Source organism: Trichoderma gamsii (assembly GCF_001481775.2).
Source record: "Trichoderma gamsii strain T6085 chromosome Unknown Scaffold_26.2, whole genome shotgun sequence".
Taxonomy (NCBI): Eukaryota; Fungi; Ascomycota; class Sordariomycetes; order Hypocreales; family Hypocreaceae; genus Trichoderma; species Trichoderma gamsii.
In genome coordinates this window covers 178,425-194,736 of record NW_020171363.1, presented here as the reverse complement: position 1 = coordinate 194,736, position 16,312 = coordinate 178,425, and the positions used below count along the sequence as shown (strand labels likewise).

General features: G+C 49.9%; 4 protein-coding genes across 4 annotated transcripts; 1 reads left to right on the top strand and 3 right to left on the bottom strand.

Moving 5' to 3' along the window:
• Positions 1–1,718: 1,718 nt before the first annotated feature.
• TGAM01_v207207 (hypothetical protein) lies at positions 1,719–5,211 on the bottom strand (the record flags this gene model as incomplete). Its single annotated transcript, XM_018803726.2, has 3 exons — positions 1,719–2,316; positions 2,376–2,467; positions 2,518–5,211. 3 exons carry the CDS (start codon positions 5,209–5,211, stop codon positions 1,719–1,721), a joined length of 3,384 nt encoding a protein of 1,127 aa, XP_018663099.2.
• A 2,237-nt stretch (positions 5,212–7,448) lies between these two features.
• On the top strand, positions 7,449–8,796 carry TGAM01_v207206 (hypothetical protein; the record flags this gene model as incomplete). Its single annotated transcript, XM_018803728.2, has 3 exons — positions 7,449–7,938; positions 7,997–8,626; positions 8,690–8,796. The coding sequence occupies 3 exons, from the start codon at positions 7,449–7,451 to the stop codon at positions 8,794–8,796; spliced, it is 1,227 nt and encodes a 408-aa protein (XP_018663101.2).
• A 3,823-nt stretch (positions 8,797–12,619) lies between these two features.
• TGAM01_v207205 (hypothetical protein) lies at positions 12,620–13,900 on the bottom strand (the record flags this gene model as incomplete). Its single annotated transcript, XM_018803729.2, has 1 exon — positions 12,620–13,900. One exon carries the CDS (start codon positions 13,898–13,900, stop codon positions 12,620–12,622), a length of 1,281 nt encoding a protein of 426 aa, XP_018663102.2.
• Positions 13,901–14,502: 602 nt separating this feature from the next.
• TGAM01_v207204 (hypothetical protein) lies at positions 14,503–15,584 on the bottom strand (the record flags this gene model as incomplete). The annotated part of the gene is made up of 5 exons (XM_018803730.1): positions 14,503–14,879; positions 14,967–15,097; positions 15,207–15,233; positions 15,314–15,429; positions 15,552–15,584. 5 exons carry the CDS (start codon positions 15,582–15,584, stop codon positions 14,503–14,505), a joined length of 684 nt encoding a protein of 227 aa, XP_018663103.1.
• Positions 15,585–16,312: the final 728 nt, after the last annotated feature.

Here is a 16,312-nt window from a genome sequence, read left to right as displayed (position 1 = left end):
TCCGCGTGTACCCTTCAAGGGTTTTGGAGGAGCAAGCAGGCTAGTGGTAGCGAAGCCTGGGGCAAAAGGGGCGGAGAAGCACATCTTTTTGATTGATTTCTCCCGGGGTGGTGGCCCGCATGACGGATGCCCAGCCCAAGCCCAGCCTGCTCGCCAATGCTATTTTTCTTCTCTTTTCTGTTTTGTCTTCTTTTTTTTTCCCGTCCCTTTGGACTATCATACCATACCATTAACAGGCAAGGCTCCTTTTTTCGCATTTAACTACCCTGACGACCGGGAAAGCCAAGAGCTTCAAGCCCCACGAATCAGTGCCCTCGAGTGCCCATGGCTTTTCCCTAGTCCAGAGACTTTGACGCAGGTACAGAATGCTAGTGCTAGTAATGCACACTAAGCGTCGACTGCCGGGTTAGGTACAAGCGCAGCGATCCAGGGGTAAAAATTGTGGGAATTAATCAAATAAGAAAAAGTGTCCACCCCATCGAAACGCGCCGTGGAACCGAAAGCTGCCTCTCGATGTACTACTTCGTCCCGCTAATTCGTATTTATAATTTGCCCTTCTCACGCGAGACATGGGGTGGGGAGACCGATAATTCGTGTTTGCCTGGATCGGGAAATGTCCAATATATGCTGGCCCTAGTGGGCAAATCCTTGACAGCCAGGGGAGGCGGCGGCTTTTGGATGATTCGACCGGCCCTCACTTCCAAGACAAGAAGAAAGCGGATTCACTTGATGCCAATTCCAGCTGTCGATAAATTGCATGAACCACATGCGTGTATGAGCAGATCATTGTGGTTCCAATTCCTGGCAAAGAGCAGCGGCCGTCCATTGTCTTCATTTTGCTGGGGCAGTGGAGCCCGGCGGCACGAAACGCTTCCAACCCTCCTCGGCGCGTTTGTTGCTAGGCTCGGAGCTGAAAGGGCCTAGAACTCGCGATCTCAGCCTCCACCGTCTTTGGGCTTTTGGGCGTGCTCGTCATCCAAGGCCCGTGCTCTGGAGCAGCTCCGCGAGCTCACTTCGTCGATGTAGATTCAGCCGCAGGGGCGCTTCCGTGCGGCTGTCACGCACAAAGGCGCCATCTCAAGGCTGGCAGGGCGCTTTCTACAAGCCTCTCAGTCGGCGCAAGGCACTATTTGGTGCGCCGTTCCTTTCGCGTGGCTGTATTGGCTTTGAGAGGGGCTGCATGGTTGGTGTGAGCAAAAGCGTGACTACGGTTCAGCTGGGTGGCGGAGTGGCTTTCAGCTTTCCCGAGGGTGCCTATACTACTGGTAATGTCTCACTTGTTCTCTGCCCTTGCTGGCGAATAAAATGATCAATCGTCCAGCTTACTGGGATTTCTTCATCCATTGTGCGGTGGTATCGGAATATGACGCTGTTTTTGGACGAACGTGATACTATGAGATATGATCAACCATTCTCTTCAGATCCATCTCCCAAAGAAGACGGAGAAGCTGAGGGCCCATTATCAGCCAGCTGTAACCTAAGCTGTGCGAGCTCGAGCGACGGACAATTGTAGTGCATCACAACGAATGCGAGTTCAGCCGATGTCCAAATACCATCAATGTTATTAAAACTTTGCACCGTCAGTGTGGAGATGACTGTCCTTATTCACATGATCCTAAATCTAGCACATGCCGGCTTCCATATGGTCGCCAGTAAGGAGCATTGCAATCGTAACTCGGAGCCGATCCGAGCTCATCGTTGCGTTGCTCAATTTCTATTCAAGCAAAGCGAACCCGCCGAATTGGGTGAGATATCGGCTCTTCCTGGGGTGCTGTATAAATTTCAACATCCTTTGTCATTCCTCCACCTCCAGGTCCGTTATCATACGATCTCTTCAACATATTCGACACTATGAGAGGCCTTTGATGCCTTGATGGTGTATTGTTCGGCGCCTGTTTCTCATCTAGGATAATGCCGTCGTCGGGATGCGCCACAACTCCAAACCCTTTGCCAAATACAGCTTGTGTGGTTTGAAGCGCGGCCATCTGCAAAGTATAGTCGTCTTCGCTTGGTTTCATGGGAGCAACTTTGGTATTTTTGATCCAGTTATATATTGGTCGGACATCCAGAATGGATTTGGCTTGGCGATGCTCTTCTTGGGACATATGTTTCTTGCGTTCGAGAATGACTTCGTCCAGACTGTTCTTCAGCACAAGTGTTTCGACAGAGACTGGCCTCTTTTGGCTAATTCGCCGCGCACGACCGATGGCTTGCGCCTCTACCTGCGGATTGAGGACTGGATTGATAAAGTATATTCGAGATGCCTCTCGCATATCTAAACCAAACGCTGCCTGAGATAAATCCATAAGGAGGACTCTACATCTGATGATTAGAACCCTTTGCCTCATATGCTTTTGATGCTAGGATCAACCTACCTAAATTTTTCATTGTGGTTGAACGTATCGACATAATGCGCTCTCCTCTCTGTGCTCAAAGTTTTGGCATAAATCAAATGTTGGATTTGTAGCTGATATTCTGTCAGTATAGCCTCGCAATCTCCAATGTAGTCACACAAACCACGTCAAGCATGCTAGCTAAGTACCATGCTACGTTTTCATTCTCGTAGAAAACAATTATCTTCTCCTCTTCTTGGTATTTCCCCAGGCAGTCAACCAAGTAGGAGAGTTTTGCGGACACAGTCGCGGTGATCTTTGTCTGTTCAAGGTGGCCGGCAGATGGCTCGACAGCGAGAGTCTTCGGCTCAGTTCCGTTTATGCCATGGGAACGTATCTTCTTCGGGCTATCATCGCCTAATTTTGTATTACCAGCAAGTGTACTAGAGGATTTTCCCTTTGATTTGGAACTCTTCTCAGGAGCTGCCGCATCTAGAAGTTTCGAGCGCTCCAGTGCGCCTTCTGAGATCAGATCGCCGTTTAAAAGAGAGTTGAACTTCTCTTCACTCCTCGCTGCTTTATATACTAGACTCTGTAGCGATAGTATCATGCTGGTAGATGTACAGATACTGCCGTCTGCGGTTGTATCATCAAGAGACCAGGAGGCGCCAGCATTGCCGGGAAAGCCTGTGATTGACACTGCCGTTTCGTGAAATAGGTTGGTAAGATTTCTAAGTCTATTATGCATGGCTAGATTGCCGAATTGAATAGCTTGTTGAAGTAGCGACTCATCTTCAGGACTGATGGGGATTTTCCGTTCTGCCAAAAACTTTTCTGCGGTTTCTACTGATTTAGCAATTTCGTCAGCAGTAAAGAAAGAACCTCCAAAAAAGCTTGCCTGCTTTAGATTGTGTACGATCTGTAGCAGGGATTTTTTTTGCCTTTGATGAAAGAAATAATCCATATCCGTTCGCTGCGATTGGACAGAGTTGAACACTATCATCATAGAGAATAAATTTAGTGACAGTTGATCCTGATATGAACCTTCGAGAATAACGACTTTCTCATTGACAGATGGTAAAAGGGTCTTAATCTCCGATGTATGATGGCGAATAATAAGAGAATTGAGCGTAGATTCTAGGCTTTCGAATCGGCCTTGACTCTTGGGGTGATGCTTGGGGAGCATTAAGTATTTCGTCCAATCAGCCACTGTATCGCCATTCTCAATTTCTATGTTCGCCCAAGGACGGGCTTTTAAGTATAGGGCAGTAATGGCCCCGATCCGATCAAGATCCTTTTTTTCCATTTCCGTTGAAGAGTTGCTTTGGTCGGCATGAGAAGTCACGGTAGGAGCATGAGGTATTTCAACTCCGTATAAACCATGCGAAGGGGTTCCTGTAACGACCCAGCGAGAGGAGAAATACATCGAGTCTAGGCCAATCAAGAGATTGCTTTTCTTGTTAATTCGTGAGTTACCAAGTATGTGCCCCTCATCCACTATACATCGCTTGAAATGGATGGATGACAAGATAGAATCACTGATCCCGCCAGACTGCTTCACAGCCATCTCAAACCACGACTTATGAAATAAGATGATGTCGTATGTTAGTAACTCCTCATGCGACGACGGAAGCCTGTCGTTTCTCCCAAGAATTAGAACTTTTAATCCCTCGGTATGCTTAAGTATCTCCTTTTTCCATTGCGCAAGAAGGTTGTTGGGAACAATCACGACTGAGGCCGAACTCAAGTAGACTTTTTTGGGTGGCGGTGTCGTGACGGCTGCATTCCGTCGTCCAGAACGTGGGGGCTTCGCTGCGGGGAGAAAATAATGCCCGGGATTTCTCGAAAGAATCTCGTTACAATGGGTAAACTCATATCCATGCTGCGCTTTCCACGCTTCGAAATAGGATCTCCAGGGAACGGCATGACGCGTGGCGCATGAGGCTGCCATATCAGCAAGAGATGCAATTCTCTGTCTGATTGGTGGTTGACCTTGTTTATAAAAATCAGGCGGATTTGTTGGCAAATGCATCGTCGCAAGTATCAACGCAAGGCACATTATTGTCTTGCCCGAGCCCATTTCCTCTGCCAGTATCCCTCCCGAAACCGCATCGTAATATCGTGGCCCCAAGAGGACTTCGCCAGTAACGTGGTCCATATACCAAGATGAGCCGCGCGTGTCTTTCAGATGCAAGAGCCTCGGATCGAGAATCTGACCGGGCTGCACTTCCTTCTGTAGCATCAAAGCTGCAGATCGTCTTTGGTAGGGATGTAACTCTGTCTTGAGTCCTGGCACTTTGCTCTCCATGAGATTATACATTGCGTCCTGTGTATATGGCTCTTTGACTAAATCCAAGTCTGGGCATGGTGAGGGAATGGCGTTGAAGAGCTCCAGCAGGGATATGTCCTTGTCATTTTCGTCGGTATTGGGATTTGCAAGAATAGGACCGCCAGTCTCTACTGGTATCTTAACAGCTTTCCAAGCACAAGGTGAATAATCAAGGTAGCGAAGTACCTTGGACCTCTCCCTTTGTAATGCCGAGCTGGCACGGTCTATTGAACGGCGTTGCACGTCGTCTGGCAGCAGATATACTCTGACGATTCCTAGTTGTTCATCCAAGGTACTGACGCAGAAGTCAAGCTGACACCATTGAGCGTGGAACAACTGAGCGAGCGAAAGAAGCTTTGGAGCTGCAAGGAGGGACGTCAGTATTCGGGGATCGAGGCATAGTTCGCCAGGCCCAGCCTCGGAGTCGCTACGGCTAAGTTTTAGCCATCCCCGATGATCCAATGTTGACCAGTCGTGTCTACTGATTTGGCTTTCATCCTGTGAGATTCCAATGCATCCGGCGGGAATATATGGCACTTCGGAATGCATGACGTGAGGTAGCGTCGGCTATTCTATTGGGTCTCACTATCGCGTAATGGGACTGAGTAGCAAAAGCTATAATTATCCTATCATTTTAAGGTGTATTTGCGGTGAGACAATTTGAGGGGCATGAAGAGAATGAAAAGGATGAAGGCGAATGCAGGCAAGTGCTGGGGTGAAGCATGCTAGCAGTGCTGCCTACATACAGTGCCGAAAATGATGCGTACTGTAAATGTGGCGTTTTGTCTGAGTGCGTAGCACAGTGCGCGATTTCGTTCCTATCAGTCCTGGTATTCATATTAATCCCTACCTATGTTAAACCAATCAGACACTTGATATAAACCCCATCCCTCGCCTCTGTGAATAATTCGCCTACTCCCAGCGCTCCAGCAGGCCAACGTGCCATTGCTGGAATAAACGCTCTGAAGCAGGCATTAAATCGTTGCTTTCCTGGAGAACCTGGCGAGCCGCCTTTATAGCGGCTGCTGGAAAGCTGATCTCCTGAACGCCCGAAGTCATGGAATCAACCAGCTTGTTCCCTTCCTCCGCATCGATATCTTGATACAACACTTTGATCGCCACCCGCCTTCCTTCGCGCATGGTTGACGAATACACCACATTCGCATTGAGCACCCAGAGATGTAGAGATTGGCATGCCTCTGATTGGGATGATTTTGGATCAACATCAAGTGTATGCGATGCCAACACAGATTTAGATGAACCCGAACGAGATATAGTCGCTATCAGAGTGGCTGCCAGGCACTCTGAGCTGCTCGGAGCTTGGCTGACTTGAGTTGTTTCACATACAATCTGCCACTTGAACAGGGTTACAGATGATGCCAACGCATTAAACATCCCGATCTCTGTTTTGCAAGCTTTACAGGATATACGTAGAGGCCTCACGGGATCGGCTTCGTCTATGGCTTCTTTGACGGAATCGAAAGAGGCATCGGAAGCTGGGTGGGAAAACTGCTACTGGTAAGCTAAAATATCCTACGTACCAGGAGATCAAAGCGGTCCAATCACGTCTACGTAGACTATAGATATATCTCCTTGAATCTCCCGAATCCCACATCTCTGGAAACTGGATGAAAAGCAAGAGACTGCTTTTATCAGCACTAACGCCTAACCCGTTCTCGGAAAGAAGGGTATGAGCGTTAGAGCTGCCCACAGTCAAGTAGGAAGAAGCACTGCGTCCTTTTTGGGGAATTGTATCGGTGACCGGGCCACTGAGAGGTATATATACGCTCGGCTAGGCCACCTTCTCTTTCCCCGTCGTCTCTGAAGGATACTGCGTATAAATATGGGAGGTTAAATTCAAGACTTACTAATAGGCCATCACAGTCCGATTCGGAGAACACGAAGGAAGTGAGGTCCACAAAACCGATTTCTGGTTGGGCAGTGATCGAACTATCAGCTCCGTAGCCGCGCTTAGACAAGGCTTCGCCATCGTGATGCTCATGCTCATGAGGCTTGTGACAGTGCCAAAACTCCATCATCTCCGCCCAGTTCTCGCTGGGTAGATCTTTCCATGACTTAATACGCTCTGACTGTACGATTACATGATCGCAGTGCCGGCAGCAGACGCGGGATCCAGCCTTGATGTCTGCTGAACTCCAAGGTACTGACTGGTTCTCGGCAGAGAATCTCGGTAGTCCTGTTTCGGTGGCGGGCACGGGCAATCTCCATGCTAAGTCTGGCGAGGATTTCTCTGGGATAGGAATCGCAGAGCGCACTGAGACTCGGGCTGGAAGATCAAGCGCTCTTACCTCGCCGCGATGGTGGACTTGGATGCGACGGCCATCGTCAAGGATCTCGGCTTTGGTCGTCGAGTCTGACGATGAGGAGAGCGTGGCTCTGACAGACACTTGTCGAATGTTGGAGAGCAGCTCTGCATAGATGGAGAGAACCGCGGTATAAGATTGCGCCATGACTCTCCTCTCTTGGTATACTCTTACAATCTCGACGTTGGCTTTTGAATTGTGGGCGTCGAGGCTGAGGCCGAGGCCGGCGAGGCTTTAGATACTGGTCTGTGGCTGGAAAACGCGTGACTTGGAGCGTCATAGAACGGGCGGCGCGGGAGTGCAGAAGCTCTCCCCCACTATAATCCTCCATCTCCACATAAGGTAGCTCGGGCCATTCCACCAAAGTACTTTGTCGCCCCAACAATTGGCACTTTGATGAGGTTGACATTTTTATGGTAAATCAAAGCCAATTGCCGTCTTCTTCATACAAACGCACCAAAGATGTCGGGACTACTCTCATATATCCCAGGCGCCAGCTTGGTCATGGGCAGCAGATCCAAGACGGGAGCCATTGATTTGCCATCGGTTGAGATCCATCATATTGAGACAGACGCTGATAAGCGGGCTCGATGCCTCAAGCACCTATTGAAGGCCAACCACGTAAACTACGCCATATTATGGAACGATCTCCAGTTCGACAACCACAATCCCCATTTACTCAGTTCGACGTATCTACTTGGCGGGAATGAAAACCATCTCAATGAGGCTTACAATAACGAGATTAAAGACCTGGTTCCGTGGGAGCCCTCGCCTTCCGAAGTGATTGACGAGGATTGGAGGGACTTTCTCGGAGACAAACGCTACCAAAGGGCCTTTGTTGATTATTTCGAGGATAAACTCGCCATGGAATTTGCGTACGATTGGAAGAAGGAAGTGCAGCATTTCCTATTCAGTGGCAAAAAGCCGCTGTTTCATGCTTTGCTAGACGGGCGTATGAAACTTTCCCCACAACAGTTTTCTTCCAAGCCACATATACTGATGAATGCTAGTCGGCCACCCAATCATCCATCTTGGCTATGCATATGAGATGGATAGCAAAGAAATTGCGATGGAGGCGCTTGCAATGGTCTCCGTGAAGTATGATTTTCTTCACAATTATCTTGATGACAGCTCTTATACCAGGCCGTCTCCGCTGAAATCAAGGGCGCCTTTGGACCTCTTGATTCAGCTATCCAAAGACGATAGGTTCAGCAAGGATGAAGTTCAAGTCGATGATATGCAAAAGTATCTGAAAGATCATGAGTCGGCGTTCCTAGAATATTGGAATGGGTGGGATATTGATGATGATCCGAAGAAACAATTTGAGCTATCACAAGAAGCAGCCGTTGCATTGCTTGTGGCCACCGTTCAGCCAGGAACCCACGCATACAACTTCTTCATCGTCCATCTCCTAACTACCAGCCATGCTGTCCGGGTTCTTCTTCCTTTTATTCCACCCCAGCATCATGTTACTCTGGTTAGGGCATGGTGGCTGTTTGTCTTGGCCGTATTCAGTATCAAGGGCCGACCATTACCTGATTACGACAATATTGAGACAGACTTGAAAGGGAAGAATTGGAAATATGTGGAAGATAAAGGACTGAACTCACCATGGTCCAAAGATGCCCACTATGTTAAAGGTACAGTCATATTACACAATGCGGGAGAGGTGAATGACTGGATGCTGACATTGATGCGCACAGCGGTACGAGCGATAAGAGACGCTGCTCGAACATGGGGCGATGTTCACGACCGCTATCTTCAAGCTGCAGTAACTTTCGTCGACAATTTTCATGGATGGATTTTTTAGTTGCGTGTTATTAAGTATATCTGGCTGGCAAATTGACTGGATAAATGGAATGAATATGGAAGCATGATAACGAGGCATAGCATGGAAACATAATTTGATCTAAATTTTAGGTAACATTTGGATTTGGTATTTACTTTTTCTCTAAATGCATCTAGTACAGGTATCTGGAGATGCATGAATATCTACTTGCTGGTATTTGTTGACATGCTTTTGGATATAGACATAGTAGTATTTATTGCGACTAAATGCTTTGCTGAAGTTTAATAGTACAGCCTATCAAAAGCCATCTCCTGCCTAGCGACAGCTGCTAAGGCAGCTGAACATACAGTGCTGATTAAATGTTGATAGGCATATACACTGTACGCAGACTACCTACTCGCTAGCTAGACGTCCCAAGATTCCTACCATCTCTTCATATCACTCCATACTGCTTTCCCGTGATACCGTATCAGCCCTTCTATCGACGCTGCCGAGCGAATTCCCGGCTGACTGTGCATTGTACGCGCTAGAACTGCATGGGGATCTCACAGCACAGATGCTTCAGTCGCGTTAATGGCACCGCCCGCGAAGCGTCGCCGGCGGAATACCGTTGAGGCGTCCGACGACGAAGACGAGCAGCCCAAGGCCAACACCTTGTCCAATTTCCTTCTCTCTTCGCCAAGCACTCCATCAAAGGCACGAGCGCCGACCGCATCGCCGAGCCCCGTGAAAAGACGGACCGCGAATGGTCAGGCCAACAATGGCAGCCCTCTTCGTCCATCGCGATCACAGAAAAACGGCACCAACTTGAGCCCTAAGAAAACCCGAGATGCGGGCAAGGTTGACGACAAAGGGAAGACTGCGGATTTGAAGACACTCTTCTCCAAGCAGGCGCAAAAGGTCACAAGGCCAGGGGTGGGAACCGACAGAAGGACAGAGCCGATTGATGATCTGATCCACGATCCCATATCCGACGACGACGAGATATCAGAGTTCAAAGCTAGCTCTTCCAGCTTAGTTGGGCAGCATGTGAGGAAACGACTCAAAGGTTCGAGTGCCGGCACTCAATCTACTCCCACTGGCGCGTTGACTATGAGCCAACGGTTCCTCAAGCCAAGTCGACCGACAACCACTGACGCATTAAATGATGACTTACGCCCGTGGTCGGAAAGATTTGGCCCGCGGAACTTGGACGAGCTAGCGGTACATAAGAAAAAGGTTGCAGACGTTAGGAGATGGCTTGAGGATGTCATGGGAGGTCGGATGAGGCAGCGGGTGCTGATATTGAAAGGCGCTGCTGGCACTGGGAAGACCACAACGGTCCGCCTCTTGGCAAGCGACATGGGATCTGAGATTCTAGAGTGGAAGAATCCTGCGGGAAATGCAGTGACTGGCTACGTCTCGTCGTCGGCGCAGTTTGAGGATTTCCTCGGGCGAGGAGGCAAGTTTGGCGCTCTGGACTTGGAAGAAGCGGAGCCGTCATCCACGCCGGTGAGCTCAAACGGCACCGCGCAAAACAGTAGCAGCAAAAAGATTATTCTCATCGAGGAGTTCCCAAACACTTTTTCTCGAACTTCAACTGCGCTGTCTTCTTTTCGGCGCACCATCCTCCAGTATCTAGCGTCGCAAACGCCATCTCTACATACCTTTGGGCAGCAGAAGCGAGCGGAACCTATCACGCCCGTTGTTATTGTGATATCAGAGACATTGCTGACTACGACGTCGGCTTCAGCAGATAGCTTGACTGCTCATCGACTGCTTGGACCAGAAATCCTCCGACATCCAGGAGTAGGCTTGATCGAATTTAATGCGATAGCCCCTTCACTATTATCCAAAGCTCTGGAGGTGATTGTACAAAAAGAATCACGAAAGTCAGGGCGGAGACGAACACCAGGGCCACTGGTACTAAAACGACTCGGAGAGATTGGTGACATTCGCAGTGCCATATCATCGCTCGAGTTTCTATGTTTAAAGGGAGACCAAGATGCCGATTGGGGATCCAAGGTAACATTCACAAAGCAGAAGAAGGGAGCAAAAGATGGCATCGCCCTTACTCGCGGCGAAGAGGAGAGCCTCGAACAGATATCTCAGCGCGAAGCCAGCCTGGGAATTTTCCACGCCGTCGGCAAAGTGGTCTATAATAAGCGAGACGATATGCCGTCAAATGACCCGGCAGAAAAGCTGCCGAGTTACCTATCGCAGTATTCGCGCCCAAAGGCATCATTAGTATCTGTTGATTCATTAATCGACGAGACTGGCACCGATACGCATACGTTCATTTCGGCCCTGCACGAGAACTATGTGCTATCTTGTGAAGGTACGGACCCGATGGATCTCTCGACCCCAATAGACTACGTAAATGAGTGTATCGAGTATCTTTCTCTGGGCGACCTGCTTAGCCCTTCGGGAGATGTCTTCTTTGGTGGACGTGGCGGGTTTGGCGGAAACTTTGGGGATTCTGCGAGCCATGTTCTTCGCCAAGATGAGATAACGTTTCAAGTCGCGGTGCGTGGCATGCTTTTCTCCCTGCCTAACCCTGTGAAGAGAAAGACGTGGACCATGCAAAAGGGTAGCGATGCATTCAAGATGTTCTATCCAACAAGTCTTAAGCTTTGGCGAACGAAGGAAGAGATTGGTGGGCTGATTGACGTTTGGTCTGGGAAAATCCTTCGAAGCGAAGTTGAGCTGCCAAGCAGGAACATCATGGATGGCGCTACCATCTTTCGACGGAATCAGCTCTCTGCCAACTCTAACCAGGGACAGAAGCAAGCAGACAAAGCTCTTGCATCCAAAGCTAGGACACAAAGAGAAGATGACGACGAAACAAGCGATGATTCCCCGGTTATGACCCTCGGCAGCACATCTCGCCGCGAACTACTTCTCGAACGGCTGCCCTACATGGCACACATTGCTCGCTGCCGCAAGACTGGCATACGGCAGCGAGACCTCGACAAGATTGTTTCCTTCTCCGGCGTGAACGTCTCGCCAGACGACGAGTCGGACGCTGATGAAGAAGGGGTCGCAACGGGAGAGATGTGGGCGACTGATAAGCCATCTGAGGACGGCACCCCGAGGAAGAAGAGGATGGGCATCAAGGCCGGAACAGGCGTTGCGGGGATGCTGAAGCAGAAGCTGGTTCTAAGCGATGACGATATTGAAGACTGAATGAGAGACAAGAAGTGACAAAAAGAAAATGTAAGAGGGGCGCTTGACTGGGATTCGAATGTATGATGGGATGAACGTGGAACGGATTTTGAACCTTTGATCTGCTTTTCTTTTTTTTTTCTTATTTCCGACAGCCCGGAGTTCTCTGTGTACTTATATTATAAAGCGATGAGCATCTAGAAAGATGTAGGATTGATGACTGTTTTCGAGTAGAAATGGGGGTCGCGCATCATCAGGGCAACCTGTGTCTTGTGCCTCCTTTTTGACAACAGTATCAAACAAGAAACTTCTCAAAAGAATATCTACAAGACGAAGCGAAAATTGACGGCACATGTATGAAAAACGTTTCGTGTCTTTTTGTTGATCCAGTAGTATAGTCTAAACGCCTGCAAAGAAAGAAATGAAAACATAAACCAGCAAGCAACAAGTGTTGGGAATCCCGTAGCCTATTCTAGCCGCGTAACGCGCGCAAGACGCGCAATGAATCTTCGCAAAGGCATCTTCTGTCTCATCGCAGCCATAGCCGCAGCCGTAGCCGCAGCCATAAAATCCTCCTCCGACTCTCTGACGTTATTCCCCCCTGTCTCTAGACTATCATCTTGGCTTACCTATGCGGCAAGATTTTCAGCAACAAAGGACTAGGAAGAGAAGACATTAGCTACTGGCTTCGTAAACGGATTCAGAAAGAAGTGTATGAGACTGTAGACGGGTTAGTGGGATGGTTGCTTACAGGGAACTCCTTCTGTAATGAATTAATGACGCTTTCAACCTCCTCGGCCAGACTCTCCACGTTGGCGTCCCATCTGCGCATCTCTTTGCCTGCTAGAGCCTCGGCACGGCCGCTGCCCTTCTGGCCTGACGCCTCTCCGCCTTCGAACCAGACGATTCCGTCCAGCTGGTCCATTCGTCCCACAAGTCGTCCCTGTTCAATCATCCGTGCGGTTGTCTCCTCGGCCTTGTCGGCATCCAGACCCAGCAGCGAGCCCAAGGCTTCAAACTGGATGTTGCTGTACAGTCTTGACACGCCAAGCAAGTTATGCTCCATGACCGCCTTGGCGAGGACGGTCGATCCGTCGGCTGTGGTGGCCAGCTGATGCGGCTGCAGGCCCTCGGCGAATTTATCCACCTCGGCCGGCGAGAGTAGCCGGTCCAGGAATATCTTTTCCAGGATGCCAAACTCTTCCAACTGCGCTGATCTCTCATCTTTGTATAGTCTTCCTAGGATCCGGCTTCTCATGGGGCCGGCAGGCGCCAGGATAGCACACTTGACAGCCATGCTCAGCGTGTGAAGGCGCTCCTCTTCGGCCACGGCGGGGAAGAAGCTGATCTCATGGTACCGCTGGGCGGCAAACAAAAAGTCTCGCTTCGCATCCTGGATACGAGCCTGCGAGAGGCGGAAGTGTAGGTTGAGGTCCGGGTCTGAAACGGTGTGCATGATGTTTTTGAGCTTGTTGATGTACGTTTCGGCGGCGGTGTCATCGCCGACTTCTAGGTAGTTGCGCACGATGCGAACCCACACGCGGGCCTTGTCGGCATCCGACACTTTGCGCTGCGAACTATCGAGGGGGATCTCGGCCAGGGCCTTTGCGGCATCGAGGAAGTCTTCGTTGTTCTCGTGGGCCGTGGCCACGAGCTCGTATATTGTCGCTGCGGCATCAAAGAAGGACGACGGCTGGGCTGCCAGGATGCCCAGCGTTCGGTTCCCGACCTCGATCCACAGGCTCTCTTTGTTAATCTTCTTGAGTGCTGCGATGAAGTCATTTAGGAAGGATCGTGTCGCTACGAGACCGAGGCTCTGGTTGAAGAAGGAGTCGAAGACTGCGTTGAGATCGGCTGCGGTGGGAGTGGGTGAGGAATAGGTCGGGAGGTTGTTGAGGAGAGTTTCGTAGAGGGGGCCTTTGTCGCCGGGAGCTGATCCTATGGCGGCGAGGGCCGCCGTTACTTTTGGATTGGGATCCATTGTGTAGAGATTAGCTCTATGCGAATAGCTGAGGAACGCTGTTTGTTGGAAGAAGAGAGTCGAGAGCGAGAATGTGATAAGATGGTTTGATGTTGATAGCGGAAGCTATTTGGCGGGGCAGCGCCAAGCTACAGCGGGGTAGCTCCCGGAAGACCGCTAAAATTAGGCTGCTGGGGTGCATGTAGTCAGCACCTGTCATTCTGTGACCATCTCAACGACTGATATTAGAGACTTGAAAATATGGATATGCGTCTACATGCACTCTTTCATATGTATGCAGCTTTGGCAATATCAGGGCAATGCTTGCTATTTTTCTTATTCGTTTTCGTGCAGAACCTTTGTTCGCCGCTATACATCTTCCAGTTAAAGCCCAGACAGCAAAAAACACCCTCCAGTAAACTACACCTGTAGCCAGTGACGTGGCCAAAGTAAATGAAGCAACGCAAAACGCCGAATATGTGCAAATATCCATCCAAAAGCACATTCTAAAAAAAAGAAGAAGCAAAAAACGTCCATCTATTAGACATCTTAGATCGTCCCAACCAAAATCTTTCCAAACCAAGCGTATATATAGCAAGGCCTTTGGCTTCCATCCTTGGCTTCTATTTGTTATGCCAGAGTAAAGTCCTCAGCGAGTCCCACTCGTCGCAGTCCTTGTAAATGTACGTCATGCTGCTCCTCAAGCTCGACTGCAGATCCTCGGGATGGTGCTTGAATATCAGCATCACCAGACCCCACGACACCGAGGCGAACACGGGCCATGCGTAGTGGCTGATTTGCGCGTGCAGCGGCTCGGACGAGATGATGGGCAGGCCGTGGCCCGGCTTGACGGCGAGGCGCGCCAGGGCGAGGGCAACGCGCGCGAAGATGTAGATGACAATCTGCTGGCTGACGGAGGAGATTTTGCCGTAGCGCTTGGAGCGCTGGCCGAAGACGATGTAGCCGCCGAGAAGGCCGGCGAAGAAGGAGTCGAGGGGGCCTGTTGGGGATGGCAGGTTAGTGAGTATTATATCCCATGCTGCTGAACCGCTGAAGCCTCAGAATAGTAGACAAGAGAAACACATACCCTCCTTGCCCGGCGTAGACCCGTATCGCTTCAGCGCCAGCATTGTAATCTTGTATATGGACGCAAACTTGGCCAAGTTCGTGGCATGCTTCTTCGTCGCTCTAAACACCAACGAAGCCTTTTCTTTGAATCTACCGCCCAAAGTTCCATGTTAATACAAGCTTCTTTTTCAATATGCGCATACACGTGTCCAAGTGGCTATCGATCGATATCGTCGGCGGCAAAGGGTAATATACGTACGTTCCGGATCGGAAGAGAAAGATCATCCTATCGAACACACGTCAGCACAGCACCAAAACAAGAACCTCGTCCGGTCCAATTATCCAAACTTTGTTCTCGAAACTCACACCAGCGCATGCGGAAACCGCACTTTGGATCCGTAGACTGCGCCATTGCGCGCCGTCTTGAGCAGCGACAGGACGTCATGATATGTCGGGTCGAGCGCGATGCTCTCTGCAAAGGCCTGTCGAGGGATAGACGAGTTAGTATTTGACTTTTAATCTTGGAGGCTGTTCCCAATCTATTTCGCTTCCATCTCTGCGACAGAATGGGAGGAAAGCCCCATCGCCAAAAGGCTTCGCATACCTTCAACTCCTCCAAGAAGCCCGAGGCCGCCATGGTGCCTCGGCTATTGACGCTTTTGTCAGGGTAGCGTGTCTTGCGCAGGGTGCGGTTCCGAACGGGCGAGGATCTGTGCGACGTGCGCAAGAGAGAAAATCGAAGAGAATACGCGACTGGAATATGGTTCGAAGGAGAGTAAAAGAAGGAGAAAAAAAGAAAAGAAAAAGGTGCCGTATAAAGTTGCGGTTAGCAGAATCAAGCTCGGGCTGCTGAATGACTTTGAGCCTCGGCCGGCTGTTGCGCCGCTGGGATGGGGGAAAAAATGGGGACCTGGCTTTTACCGTATGAAGGCTTGAGGGCCGGAAAATAGATCCAATGGATACGTCACTCCGTTTTCGTTAGAAGTCCCGCTGCCGCAGTGGAGCTGAGAGACCCCTAGAGTCGACTGCGTGTGACCGCTGGAACGCAGCGCAAATCCCCGCCTGTGGTTTTAGCACAGCGGTCTACTGTAGACGCAGGAGATCTGATGGTAGATCTGGCACATGTGCGGAGAAGATGGGAAGCTGACGGCCACCATCTCGACGTTGGTGAGTGCTGCTCGTTTTTGGCATGTGATACTGCATGTAATGTCCACATGCTGGAACTCTATCAACGCATTTGCTCTAATAAACCTTGGCCAAACTACATGTATACTCTGAGATTGTAAATAAAGGGGAATACCGTGCATCAGAATACAAAATCTAATATCCAGCTTGTTACTCCCTCCTCTAACAGCCAACGCCATA